We start from the raw sequence: 14,946 nt of genomic DNA on the forward strand, positions 1-14,946 counted from the left end.
CCAGCAAAACTGTACGATAAATTGAGCTGAAAGCTTGTCACAAATCATATCTAAGTCAAAGGTGCCAAAATTAGATTAGAATTAATGTTTAAAATGCTGATTAAGTAATCAATAATTACCACAGCCTTTCAATTTATACTAGTAACATACAAGGAAGAAGGTTCCTTAGGCAGTTATCAGCTTAAGGGAACAGGCAGTTGCGTTGTGTCAACTGTCTTTCCACCACCCCCACCAACCCCCCACCACCCCCACCAACGCCCCACCACCCCCAATCCCCCCCGCCGCCCCCCCCATCCCCCCGTCCCCACCAACACAGCAAGGCAACAGACCAGTGCTGGAAAAGCTTCAACAACTTGACTTTAACAGAACCGACATTCCCCTTTTCAACATTGGTACCAAGGGACCACTTCATTCAATCATAATGGTTCTATTGCTCCTTCTCTGAGACACCAATATTTGGAGCTCACCTCAAGCTATTTTTCGCGTGGTTGCTTATAACTTCAATCCTTCATATCACAGGGGGTCCCCATCTAATAATCATCCTGTTACATCAGTTGTCAGCTACCACAAGGCACATATCCCTTGAGCTGCTTATCTTCATCTCCAATATCCTTCTAGGAGAAATGTGTACACAATACTCAGGAGGCAGGTCACTTAAATAGAAGCCCCAAATAAGATAGATCACAGCTTTACAATCAGGCAAACTACTTTGGCAGCTGGCAATAGAGCACTCAGCAAGTCATTGCCTGCTGCTGCAAGACTGTGTTGCAAGGAGAAGCTGCACCTGCAATATTTTTTTTAAGAAGTGCACTAAAGCTTCCTGGAACTCGAGTTTTGTCTTTCCCCTCTTATGCAGATCCAAAATAGCTAAAGGGCATGTGGAAGCAAGGTAACAATGAGGGAATAGAGATCAGTCGTTTCTGTATGACAATGATCATTTCCCTCCCACGTACCACCTACCAATTCCCTCTTTTCCCACTTGTCACCCATCTTCTTTAACACATGTACCAGATGACAGACAATGCACTCATGAAGTGGGGTGGGGAATTGAAGTTAATATGGATGGAGATATTGCATCAATTGAGCCACAAAACATGGAGCTGGAGGAGCAGGAAATGGATGAGAAATTGGTTATTCCCCAGAAGAGGTTGCAGAGCTGATGGCCCAATACTTTAGACCAATCTCCCAGTTCCTGCCAAGAAAAGACAAGAACCAGTGAAAGGCTTTCCAATGAAAATCTCAGACTTCTGAAGCCACATTCCATCTTTAATCTAGATAAATCCAGTAGCTAAAAGCAGGAAAGATCTCTAATTCAGTTCAAAAATATCCTGATGAGACCATGTTCAATCAAATCTTTAGGGCTTTTGTCAGAAATCAGCCCATAAAAATTGCTTGCAGTGAATCCAAGGGTAAAGAAGCAAGGGTTGTAAGGAGACATCAGAACCTTGTGGCTCAGAACCTAATTACTATGTCTCATTTCCCAATTCTGATTAGCAGGCCCCAAACTTAACTCTAGATTGATTTCCTGCACCCCAGCTCAATGTTGGAGGGGCTAGTCAGCAAAGATCTAAATTAAAACCAAAATTTGTATAGGAAATATGCATCAGGGTTTACTGCTAAGAGATGCATGAAGTTGTTCACTTCAAATCATTCTGCAAATAAATTTGAATTTAACATACAATACTGAACCTTAGCCTACAGTATAGTGACAATTAAGGACCACAGGAATTAATTTTGCTAACAGCTACTTTTACTCTATGCAATATCCACAATTGCAAAGATAATGGTAAGTAGCAGTTTCACATTTTAATATACCTAACCAAGCTTAAACCAGCAGTTAAAGCTGCGCTATAGTAGGTTATGTAGTTTTGAAATTTTAGGATTTTGGACCATGCTGAATTTAATGTAGAATATTTGATCAAGTGGAAATGTGTGTCTGGAAACAGCACTTACTGCTAACTATTTCTTAGCAAGGCAACAGGTTTTTCCTTGTAGCAGCGCACTGCGTCCGGTTCTGGAAACCACACTTTAGGAAGAATGAGAGAACGTTGGCGAGAGTGCAGAAAAGGTTCACAAGAATGACTCCAGGGATGAGGGACTTCAGTTATGAAGACAGACTGGAGAAGTTAAGACTGTTTTCTTTGAAGAGGAGAAAGCCAAGAGGAAATTTGAAATGGGTATTCAAAAATCAGGAGTCTGGACAGATAGGGAGAAACTTCTCCCACTTATGAAAGGATAGAGAACAGGAGGGTACCAATTTAAAGCAACTGGCAAAAGCAAAAACTTTCATCAAGCAGTGGTTAAGGTCTGGATGGTGCTGCCCATGAGTGTGTAGTGGAGGCTGGTTTAATCAAAGCATTCAAAAGGAAATTAGACTTAACTGAAAAAGGAAGAATGTGCAGGGTTATGGTGAAAGGGTGGGAGAATAGCACTAAGTGAACTGCATATTGCTCCATTTACTTTTGAATTACACCAGGTTTGTTCTTTTATAACCAGAGTCAGAAAAATAAGTGAATTTGTGTTTTGTTTAATATCTCAAAAGAACACTGCCATAGTGAACTTGTATTTTTTGCTAACTACAGATATTACCTACATACAACAGCAACAAGCAGACAAATGAAATAGGTAGCACACTCCAGATTTATTCATGTCAACATTTCATATATACACAAGTACAATGTATTTAATTTCTGAATGTGCACTAAAACTCATTTAACAGTAGTATTATAGGCATCATTGTGCATCAAGCTTCATGGCCCAACAAAGCCACCTGGACAAGATGTTCTGTCTTCAACATTTAGAAGTCTGGTCGATCCTTCTTCAGTTTACTGTAGTCCATGTTCACAGTAAAGAACTAATGAAAAGGAAAAGATAATCAAAGGACTTTTACACTACTAATTCCAGTTTAAAATTGGAAAATTTTCCAATAAGTAAAAATGCAATACTGGCATTTGCTGAAAGTTTTTTCCCCAACATAAATGCTACTGTGCAATAAAATTTATGTTTAGAAGAGAAATTACCAGAGAAATGAAAATTAAAGCTGCATCATTCCACAGCAAAACCAACAGCATGCATTAAAAGCCAAAGACTTAGCTCAGTTTGGCTAAGTGAACAAGCAAATTTAGGGTAACATTCAGCATCACTTTAAATTTGTACCTGATCTATTTTAGCGCAAAGTTTGCAGTTAATTTCTTTTTTTTCAAATGTCAACAGAATGATGTGTCATTATGGGAAAGTAGGCAAGGAATTTTGCTCCTGAAAACAAGAAGTTCCAGCAAATTTTAATGCAATTGGGGATGGACAAAGGAGAAGAACGCTAATTTGCTGAGGAGGTGCAGGTGGAAATCTATTCAGTTATCAGTGCCCCAAGATTTGATAAACACAACTAACTACTGACTAACAACTAAGCAGCCTGGACATTTGGCCACTTAGTCAATCTGAACAGAGTCCTGCCGAAGAACACCAGAGGGTGAGGACCTGCCCCCAACTTAGCACATGCCAATTTTAACCATAAGACAGACAGTAGCTTTTGAATTTGGTTACTGTAGTCAAGAGAGAACTGATCCAGTCAACCACTGAAGCTACAATCAGCACAGACCAGACATGAATGGTTTGGAGGTATAAACTTCTAGTAACTTCATATTTGTGTTTTAGCACTTTAATAGTGTATAAATAGGTTTGCATCTAGAGTAGTGAAGTTATTTGATGGTTGATTGAAGCATTTGAGTGTGGTCTCATTACTTCTGCAATTCTCAGACCAGAACTCCAAAACATGTTGAGGCCTTTTCTGGTCTATATTCAATAAGCGCTGTTAGAAAGTGCAGGGCGATACTCTGGTACAAAGTGCTCTCAATCAAACAGCACCAACACTTTTTTTCCCTAGCATACATATGATTGCTTGAGAAAGCATAAAAAATAAAGATTATCAACGTCTGAACAGGAATAGCCATTTAGAATTTGAGCCTATCGCACCCACGATTCTATGAGATCATGGTTGATCTGGAACCTAACTCCACATGCCCATCCTTGCCCCACATCCTTAATATCTTTGGCTAACAAAAATCTTATCAAGCTCAGATTTAAAATGAACTACCAATTTTAGAAGAGCATTCCAAACTTCTACCACCCTTTGCACATAGAAGTGTTTTCTAGCTTCACTCCCGAAACAACTGGTTCTAACTTAAGACTACATCACCAGTCCCAGACTCAACAGAACTGGCTTCTCTCAACCCTATCCCCTGCACTTTATCTGAAAAACTTAGATCACAACACCCTTTAACTGTATAAATGACAGAATACAACCAATACAACCTCAGTTTGTGTAATCTCTCCTCATCTGGACTACAATGTTTAAATTAGATTGTTCTGGCAGAAACCTATGCTGCACTCCCTCCAAGATCATAATATCCTTCCTATGATGTTGCACCCAGTACTGCTCACAGTACTCCAGGTGTGGTCTAACCAGGGCTTTGTACAGCTGAATTATGAAATTTAACCCTCTGTATTCTAGTCTTCTAGATATAAAGAGGAATGGTGATCTTATTAAAGAACAGTTTCAAAGTAAGGAATCTCCCATTGAAGAGGGAGGAAGAAGAATTTCTTCTGAAGGTCATTAATCATTGGAATTCTCTACCCCAGAGAGCATTGGAGGCTCAGACATTAATACTATTCAAGGCTAAGTTAGACAGATTTTTGATCCACAAGGCAGGCAGTAAAGTGCAGTTTAAGGTCACAATCAGATCAGCCATGATATTATTGAATGACAGTGAAGGCTCGAGGGCCCAAATGACCTCCTGCTGCTTTTATTTCTTAGGTTAATTATATTCTTTCCTGTCCAGAATAGTTTAATGATCCATGTACATGGATTGCCAAGACTCTTCAGGCCACCAGTTCCTTTTTTTCCAGGAAGAACTTTTCAATCTTTTTTTTTGGAAAAAGGTCCAAAGTGGGTGGCCTTGCATTTGCCTCTATTGAAACCACTTGAGTTTTTCCCATTCACTTAATCTTTTAACACCTCTAATATTATGCTTCCATCTAAATTTACAATGGCACCTTTGTAACTTTCAAACCTCTGTGGAATCACTGTACATATTTACTATTAATCATTGCCTTCAGGTAATAAAGGAGATATTGGGGGGGTAGTGGGGGGAAGAGGAGGAGAGCAGCAGTGAATTTCATCTCAGAACATTTCAATCATGCTTGTAAAGTGTTTATAACACGATCCACAAGACGTCCTCTGGGAAATTGATTCCATGTTGCTACTGTCCAGTTTCATGTGTTATGGCAACAGCTTGGTTTCAGCTCTCTGGAAGAATTATTCCACAATTTTTAAAGCAGTACATACAACCACAGGTTCAGGATGAAAGAATAATAAATGAAGCTCTCATGCAGCAATAAAATCAGCTCTTCCATGGTTATCAAGCATGAACAAAAAAATTGTATATTACCTTATATTGCTCAGTGGGTGCTATCTTATTCCAAGGCTCAGGGTTGTTCTTGCGATTCCAGCTAAATGGGCAATTGTACAGTCAGGAATTAAAGAAAAACATGCCGCTTTAATTGAGGGATCTTGAAATATTAAAAAAAACTTTGCTTCAGCAAATTGCTGATTAAAAACTTAAATGTTCTATCCTTCAATACTCCTGAACATAAATTCGCTGAGAACATATTCAAATCAAAATCCTTAAAACTTTATCTAAAAGCAAGTGTTCAGGGACACATCTGGATAATGGATTAACAACATTGGCTATTACTTTTTTTTTTAAAAATCAAAACCACTTCAACCCAATACATTAAAATAGTTTATTTTAAGTTTAATTTCAGTTGCTGGAAAATTGGGATTTTAATCAGAGTTCAGTGACTCACTTATACACCTGTAATTTTGGCTCAATGCTAAAATGTTACGACAACTTATTTTTATAGCACCTTTAACACCGCACTTCACAGAAGCATTATAAAACAAAACACCATATAAACAGATATTAGGTCAAATACTTGACCAAAGAAGTAGGTTTTAAGGAATGTCTTAGGAGAGGGAAAGCAGGGTAGAGGGGTGCAGAGGGGAAATTCAAGAGCTTAGGCCCTAGGTAACTGAAAACATAGCCCCAGTAATGGAGCAATTAAAATTCAGAGTTGCTCAAGATGCCAAACTTAGATGAACACATATGAGGGGTGTGCGGCTGAAAGAGATTACCAAAATAGGGAGGGACAAGGCTGTGGAGGGATTTCAAAACAAGGACGAGAATATATATATTTTTTAAATCAAGGTATTGCTTGATCCGGAGCTATTGTAGGATAGGAATGAGAGATGAACGAGGCTTACTGCAAGTTGAGACACAGGTAGTAAAGTTTAGGATGACCTCAAGTTATGGGGAGTAGAATGTAGGAGACCAGCCAGGAGTGCATCGAAATCATCAAGTCCAGAGCTATCAAAGGCACGATTGAGTGTTTCAGTAGATGAGCTGAGACAGGGGTGAAGTTAAGCAGCTGGAAATAGCAGTCTCAGTAATCACATGAATACATAGTCGGAAGCCCATCACTGGGTCAAATAAGACATCAAGGTGCAAGCAGACTGGCTTAATCTCAGACAGTTACCAGGTCATACATAACCCACTGTTGCCTTGAGCATCCAGATTTTAATCACTCCACCACTGTTGGCTACACCTCCATTTGCCTCGGCCCCAAGTTCAAATTCCCTCCCTATACCTCTCCACCTCCCTTTCCTCCTTTAAGACTGTCCTTAAAATAGAACTCTTTGACCAAGCTTATGACATACAATTTAACGACAAAAACTTTGGTTACCACAGCATATTCTATTACATTTGAATACAGGCTCCCATCTACTTTGATGTAATCTGTCATGTGATAAAATAGTAAGATAAATAAATATACAGATCAAGGGCAAGGTAAATAGTTTTATACTCTAACGGATTTAGTATAACGTTACAGCTCAATTACCACCCACCTCACATCAGGGTTACGGACAGCAAGCCGCAGGAGGTACATGCTTGCTCCAAAACTTCCAACGCCAATGAAGGCAAACAATGGAATTAACTAGAAAGGAGAAAAGTGGATTATATACAGCAATACATTCTCAAACAGAACTCATACAATAGGCAGAAAACTTTGCCTGTAGAATTAATTCAAACAAAGCTGGTCATGGTCAGTGACTGAACTTGAAACTTCTGCAGGTATTCAATGCGGCTTCTACCTGCAGGTAGATTGATCGTAATAGCAAGATTGCTGAATGCTTTCATTCTCCAGGAATCCATCAAAAACAAAATAAGCAGCATAACTCATAAGCTTAAGTAAATAGTGCTTGAATATTTACACCACTGTAGGTGGCAAGTTAATTTGATAACCTCCAAGTTGTCTTCACAAGGTCACTGAATGCTGCCTCAATGTTTACTGATTTAGTGCTTGTTAAAAAAGAAACTGGTACAGGAAATGTTAAAATTTACTATTTTAGTTGCAAATTTTCTATGTTATGCCCATTTTAAGTAAAGCCTAATGCAATTGTTAAATGTTGCATGTTCCTGCATAATGGATAACAATTTAGACTGAACTGACTTGTTCCATGCAAATTAAATAAAGGAAACAAATATTAACATTTTGTACAAACACCCTTAACATCCAAATAAGCAAATGCATGGCAAACCACAGGGAGGGGAAAAAGGCTCACAGTTCACAACAAAGTGACCTTGAATGCAAAGAGTTTAAAATGCAGAGAGCATGCTCAGGTCCATCACCAAGATATTACCACAAGGTCCACAGGTCAAAACTTTAGTACATATGAATTCTGTGGAATCTACTCTTCCCCTCCCCAGTGAATTTGTATCTACAAAACAAAATTATATAACAAGGAACCCCCACCCAAGTTATAGTTTATCCATATGCAATCAGTTCTCAACCACACTCCCAAAACAGCATGCAAAATTCTTTCCAGAATTGATCATGTGTAACAGAAATCTCAAATAAACAAGCATTCACAGCCCAGGCTTCCTAAAATTGTCTTGACTTTCATTCATGCTCTTGTAGGCTTAAGGACAGAAGACTCATTTCAGGCCACTATTCAAAATTTTCTCAACAGCAACTTAAAAGGATTAGCAAAGGCCTAGAAAAGGAAAAAAATGTCCCATTGAACTTTTTGACTGCTTTAATCTGTGTTGTATAATCAGGTGTTTTACAAAACTCTGGTTCAACTGAGGCTATAGTTGGGTGAGAACCAACATTAGTGAAGCCAGCAGATTTACTTCAGATCAGAAATCAGTTAGGGCACACATGGCCAAATGAATGCCAACATCAATGTAGATAAACACTAATGCACACAAATCTCAAGAGACCAATAAGCATTTGAACTTCAATTCAATTACAGGCTATTAAGAAACTGCCCATAATTGGTACTAAATAAAATTAAAGTTGTAGAACAAACATGCCAAAATAACCTGATTGAAAACAGAAACTGTCATCACTGCAGTCCACATTATGAGCAGGATGCAACAGCACCCAACCAACAAATCTCTACAGGCTTGGAACATTCCAGAATACTGCAGTTCTAAAGTTACACCCCGCTACACCAGCCACCCCACCCCTAAACCCCACAACCACTTATGTAAATGGTGTTTCTTAAAGGTACAGGCAGCCCTACACCATCACTGAAATTGAGACTCAAACTGGAAGCTCAACATGAAAAATGTTACTTAAGTAAAAATTAAAAGCTGGGAAGAATTTAAAAACCTTCCCTTCAAATATATTAGACAGAAGTGAATTATAAAGTTTAGCTGCAAAAAATGAGGAAAGCAGCTGTCAGGGGTTACCTCCTGTATTAGGATAGCAAAGCTTTCACTGGCAGCTCGATTTGGTGAAAATAGGGGTTCACTTAATGGCCAAATTGCAGAGCTTATTGCTCAAGTGGAGATGATCAGTTAACTCTGAAAAAAATGTAATTAATTCAAAGACGTTCTTTATGCTTAAATCATTAAAAGGGTCTGAGGCTGGAGCTGGAAAGGTGAGTAAATGCGGCCTACAGAGCATGGAAGCAGCCCCAGAGCATGTTTCGGGGCCCTCCCTCCGCCAGAGGCTGCCGGCTGAGGCTGCCGGCTGAGGCCGCGGCCCTCGCCTCCCTCCCTCCCTCCATACTCACACTCGGGTGGCTCTTGGCCTGGCGGAACATCAAACCCAACATGATAGCACCTTTCCCCCCTGTCCTCTCTCCACCGCTCCCACCCTCCGTCTGAGCTGTTCCAGCCGCGCCCGCCAAAGTCACCGCAGGGGCCTGCCAATCAAGCAGCCCGCACCTACGCCTGAGCAGAAAACCCCCTTGACATGAGTTTAAGCGCTCACATTTTTCCGAACAAAATGAAAATGTGCATGCATTGCTACACATCAACAGTAACAATTATATTTGGACTGTGTTTTTTTTTTCCGATCCTGAAAATGTGGCAGGCGACCTCGGCACCTAAATACTGAGAAGGCCCCCCCCCACCCCCCAACAGCCCAGGAGCTGTGACGTGATGAGTGTCTGGAAGCTGCAAATGTGGGCACTTGACAATCCAGCATTGAGAACAGGCAGTCAGGCAGCATTGGTTTACACACCTAAAACTTAGAGCAATTGCAGTCTTAAACTTCCTTACAGTTGCTTAGTTATTGCATACAGATAATATAAAGAAATACTTGCATTTATATAGTGCCTTGCGCAACATCAGGACCATCCTGTAGAATGACAACTGGCTGGCAGGGGCCAGGAATACCACATCATGCCACCCACTCCCAGCCTGCCCACCTCCATACACACACACACACACATGCACACACACATGCACACACAAGCGCAAAATAGCTACAAGCTAAGGCTTAACTGGTCTGCCAATATAATTAATTAAGCTGAATATGAAGCACTGTTGCTGCTGCAATTGCATTAATCACTTTATTGATTAAGTTTAAGTAATAATTAACAATAACTGTACAGCTAATATATGTAGTATAACTAATATATATTAACTAATATATATTATAACTGGTAACAATATCAACAATTTAAAGCCAATCTACCTACCTTAAGGAATAGCTAGTGTTTATGCTTATATGCATTCCTGGCGGTATTCAGGAGTTTCTTGTTCCCAGAGAACTCAGGGTACATGTCTTTGTGTTCTTCTGAAAATTGATACAGATCTGGAGCTCTGCTTTCCCACCCTCCGTCTGAGCTGTTCCTGCCGCGCCCAGTTTCCAGTCTGTTTCTCTCGTTTCTCCAAACAGTGGTCAACATGGAGAAAACACATTCTGTATGAACTAAGGGGAAACGCTTTGGATGAAATCGCCCCAGATTTGCACTAAGTGCAGTAGCGGGCATGTAAAACAATGTTTTACCTGCTGACCATGATGGCAGGTTTTCACGCTGTATCATCCCAAACCCACCACATTATGCACTCCCGGGAAACACACCGTTTCAATGGCTGGTGGGCTCTCATTTTCCTGCCCACCATCACCTCGCTACTACTGGGTGCCATATTTAAAGTCCAGTCACACGCACACATCTCAGTGCTTCCAGCCCATGACTGATGTAGGGGAAGATGTCCACGAAATGCAGCCCCAAGGTTTAGTGACGTGTCACTGGAACGGATTTTGGATGCTGTGGAGGCCCACTGGGATGTCCTTTACCCCCGCACTGGCTGCAGATGGGCAGCGGTGTGACCAACCAGGCTTGGGAGGTGGTAGCAGCGGTGACCAGCACCAACTCCCTTCAAAAGAAGACAGCCACTCAAAGCCACAAGAGAATGAATGATCTCCTCCATTCTGCCAGGGTAAGTCACTCTTCTCATCACTTTTAACTCACACATTCACAAACCCATCACACATTCACAGGGATCTCACCCGCTGCCAGTTCAAGGGACATCACCATTTACTCTCTCACACTCGTGGTCATTGTCCTCATCCCGTCCATGGGACCAATCACCACTCCCACATGCCAGGCATCATCTGGCCTGGCAGGCGTCCTGCTTACACTTTCTCCATCTCTATTCACGTCTGGGAAACAACAGTGTCCATGACAAAGGGCCTCCAATCAAACCCCGAAGAAACCTCTGAAGAGGAATCTGGAGGTACCCTCCTTAAAGTCCCATCACAGCGCCCATCCACACCCTCCACCAGTGCAGAGACACACACCTTGGTGGGAACTAGCTTTAGAATATCCTCGGGATCACAATCTGGTGAGCACATCGGACTGTCTGATCCACAGCAGGCAGCAGCGGGGATTTCCCTGGTGTCTAGCACTCAGAGGACTGCTGGAGGCCAGAAATTTGCTGAGCCCGAGTCAAATGACAAGCCTCTGGACTCGGTCATGTCACATTTGCTGGAACTGCAAAGGCAAGCTCGGGAACATCAGGAAGGGATGTCCACTACACTCCTCAGATTGCAAGGCACGATGGAGGAGTCCATCCACCTGTACTGTGAGGTGATAGCGCCAGCATACCAATGCATCGAGTTCAACACTGATAGGATGGTGGTCACCATGGAGACCTTGGCCCAGGACATCACTCCTGCACTGCTGTGCATCCTTCAGACCAAAATGATGGTCCGGCCTCACACTCCCTGGACACATTACTGATGCCCGTACCTTGACGGTGCTTGTCATTGCTGCCAGAATGTTGTGGGCAGGCATCACAGAGTTCTGTCATTCACTCTGTGTACTCTCAGCACCTTTAAGTTGAGGCTGGCCCCTCATCTCTTCAGCATCTGCAACCAGTGATGCTGTGCTCCTGAGGGGCTCAAGTGCTGAAGGCAGACAAAGGATCAGATGCTTCTGAACTTTCATGGCTGCAGCTCTATGATATGACCCTGATCACAGAGCGCAAGCGAGCTGCCCTCGAGGAGTCAGACATTCTCAGAGGCTATGTGAAGATCTATGGAATGTCCTCAATGCATGTCATCATTATCCTCCTGCAATCGAGCAATTATTAGGGGCGGCACTGCATCTCCATGACAAGAGCATTCTCACAGAGGGTATGCGTGCTGCCATAAGCCAGACTGGAGTCAAACATTCACAAACGCGATGTGAGGATCTATGGGTCTCCTCTCACAGGTCATCATCAACCTCCACAAATCTAGCAGCTGTGAGGGCCTCCCGAGTTTGCCTGCCTCATCTATCCAGTGCAAGGGCCTCATCCCTATCATCGTCGCCTTCAAGTACCTCCTCACCCTCATTCCCGTCGACATCCTGCTCATTGGAGGAGACCTCCAGCTCCTCCTCAGCCAGCTCCTCTCCCCATTGCAGCGCCAGGTTGTAAAGGTCACATCAGGTGACAACGATGCATGATACCCTCTGTGGACTGTATTGCAGGGCTCCACCAGACCAGTCCAGGCACCGGAACCTCATTTTCAGCATCCTGATGGTCTGCTCCACCAAGTTGAGGGTTGCAGCATGAGCCTCATTATACCTCTGCTCTGCTGCAGTCTGAGGCCGCCTCACGAGCGTCATCAGCCACGGCCTCTGTGGGTAGCCTTTGTCCCCAAGGAGCCATCTCTGCAGCTTCTGTGGACTCTGGAAGACTTCAGGGATCTGTGACCGACTGAGGATGTCGCAGTCGTGCACACTCCCTGGAAATCTTGCACACACCTGCAGGATGCATTTGTGGTGGTCACACACCAGCTGCACATTCAGCGAATGGAATCCCTTGCAGCTGATATTGTTGACCATGTGTTGCGACAGTGACCTGAGCCAATAAGTGAGTCAATGGCACCCTGCACCTGTGGGAAACCCGAGATCCGGGTAAATCTAATCGCTCTTGGTCCAGGGCAAAATGCACAAAGTTGTGTGCCCTCGCAAAGATGGCATCTGTGACCTCATGGATGCATTTGTGGGTGGAGTCTTCTGAGATCCCACAGACGTCACCTGTCGAGCCCTGAAAGGTGCCACTGGTGTAGAAATTGAGCACCACTGTCACTTTCATGGCCACTGGCAGTGGATGTCTTCATGGCATCAAATCCTACAGCATGTGGCAGATGTGACCAACCAGTTCCTTAGACATGCGCAGTCTTCAATGACACTGGTTCTCAGTCATCTGCAGGAATGAAATGTGGCGCCTATAGGCCCTGGGTGTCGCTAGGCGCTGACCAGCAACGCTCGTTGCGCACGAGCTCCAGCCACCCTTTCTTCCAGAGGGTGTTGCTCCTTTTTCAATCGCGCTCTCTCTCCTCTGTCATCTTTGCTCTCTGTAGGCTATCAGGCATACAGCTAGTTCACCAGGCTCCATGCTACTGATGTACTCCTCCTGTAGGAAGAAAGAGAGAAACACGTGGTTAGCATGGGTGTACTAAGAACCTGTCCTGGTTAAGTCTGAAGGCCTCTTAACTCTTCCCGGAGAGTGTTGGCCACCACTTGGATGGCCAGAGATTAGTGTATTGCATGGCTGCCCAAGACCCCACCCACCTCTGCCCCACTCCACCTAACCAATTGGCTGCAGCTTTGCCCATTGGACTGCATGCTGTGATCTCAGCTCAGACGCAGGCATTCTCCTAACCCGCACTGCAAGGTTGCACTGTTAGCTTGAACCAGGGGGGAGACCAAACCAGGATGATGGCATTGCAAGGGGCTGTGAGCGTCTCCACCAGTGACTACTCCATGGCCAGCTTTAGCAAGGAGATTGTACAACATGACAATTGTCCAACTGTTCTGCAGTCCACCAAAAGTCTCCTGACTTTTCAGCCTGTGCTGCAGGTGGTGAAAAGCTCTGGAGCACTTGGTGGCACTTTGATGCCTCTGTGTTGCTTGAGTGGACGGATAAGCTGTGCCTGAACTGTCTCAGTTCCAGAGAAATGGTAACTTTATATAAGGTGTCCCTAATGCGTGGTTACTTCCGTTGCCCACCCTACCCCCCCACCCTGAATGCTAGTGTGCTATATTCAACTGAAAGGCAGCCCTTGCACCGCCCCCATCCCCCCACAAGTCACCTCAATGGCAGGGCTGCCCTTGCCCACCCCCACAAGTCACCTCAATGGCAGGGTGAGCCCTTGCACCCCCGCCAATGGACCTCAAGCTTGAAATCCAACAGGCAACCCTGGAAAGTGCTGCACATCATTACTGTGCACTCACCTCCGAGTTCCCCTCAAAGTGCAGCCCTCCGAGTGCACAGCTTTTATGTGCTGTTATGAAACACACCGGTGTGCTTTCCCGCCGACATGGATGGATGGGATGATTCTGGCGGGCTGGCCTAACAATGATATGCAGGTGGATTACAATGAGGTTCCTGAAGTCCGATGGCGGGAAACGCGGCCCACCATCAACGGGCTGAGCGGACAATCGCAAACTGCTTTCATGCCGTTGTGAAACCGATTGCGCCACCAAACATGCCCGACGCCAGCGGGCACAGAAAACCCCAGCCTTTGTTGCACCCCTGTTTGAGGCATCGGTTGCCAAAAACAAAAACAAAAATAGATAATTTGGTTTAATTTATTCTAAGTGCTTCTATACAGAATATGGCACTAGAACATTCTGGTCCAGTGTTTTTGCCTTTATTTTCCCAAACTTCAGGTCTCTTGCCATGGAGTAGTCAAACGGACTTCCTTATCTTTTATTCTTTATCTTCCTTTCTTTATCACCTTTTACCCTACAGTCGGTCCTCCTGTAATATAAAAGCAAAATACTGCGGATGCTGGAAATCTGAAACAAAAACAAAAATTGCTGGAAAAACTCAGCAGGTCTGACAGCATCTGTGGAGAGAAAGACAGAGTTAACGTTTCGAGTCCATATGACTCTTCTCCAGAACTAAAGAGAAGTAAATGTACTCCTGTAAGACTGGTAGTCCTTCACGGCCTGGTAGACCTTACATAGTTCAGCAGCAATCACTTTATCTTTTTGAGGCAACACAGGTAATTTAAAGAAGAGTCACAATGATGATGTACCTACATTTTAAGAAAAGCACAAATGTTACATTGGAAGTGCAGGTACTTGCA

General features: G+C 43.4%; 1 protein-coding gene across 1 annotated transcript; it reads right to left on the reverse strand.

Annotated features, from left to right (window-relative positions):
• Positions 1 to 2,622: 2,622 nt before the first annotated feature.
• LOC144667950 (cytochrome c oxidase subunit NDUFA4-like) lies at positions 2,623 to 9,270 on the reverse strand. The gene is made up of 4 exons (XM_078529589.1): positions 9,143 to 9,270; positions 6,965 to 7,053; positions 5,448 to 5,508; positions 2,623 to 2,854 (listed from the first exon to the last, which is right to left on the reverse strand). Exons 1-4 carry the CDS (start codon positions 9,182 to 9,184, stop codon positions 2,798 to 2,800), a joined length of 249 nt encoding a protein of 82 aa, XP_078385715.1. The 5' UTR covers positions 9,185 to 9,270; the 3' UTR covers positions 2,623 to 2,797.
• Between the last annotated feature and the right edge of the window lie 5,676 nt (positions 9,271 to 14,946).

Source organism: Cetorhinus maximus, chromosome 25 (assembly GCF_964194155.1).
Source record: "Cetorhinus maximus chromosome 25, sCetMax3.hap1.1, whole genome shotgun sequence".
In the NCBI taxonomy this organism is placed as follows: Eukaryota; Metazoa; Chordata; class Chondrichthyes; order Lamniformes; family Cetorhinidae; genus Cetorhinus; species Cetorhinus maximus.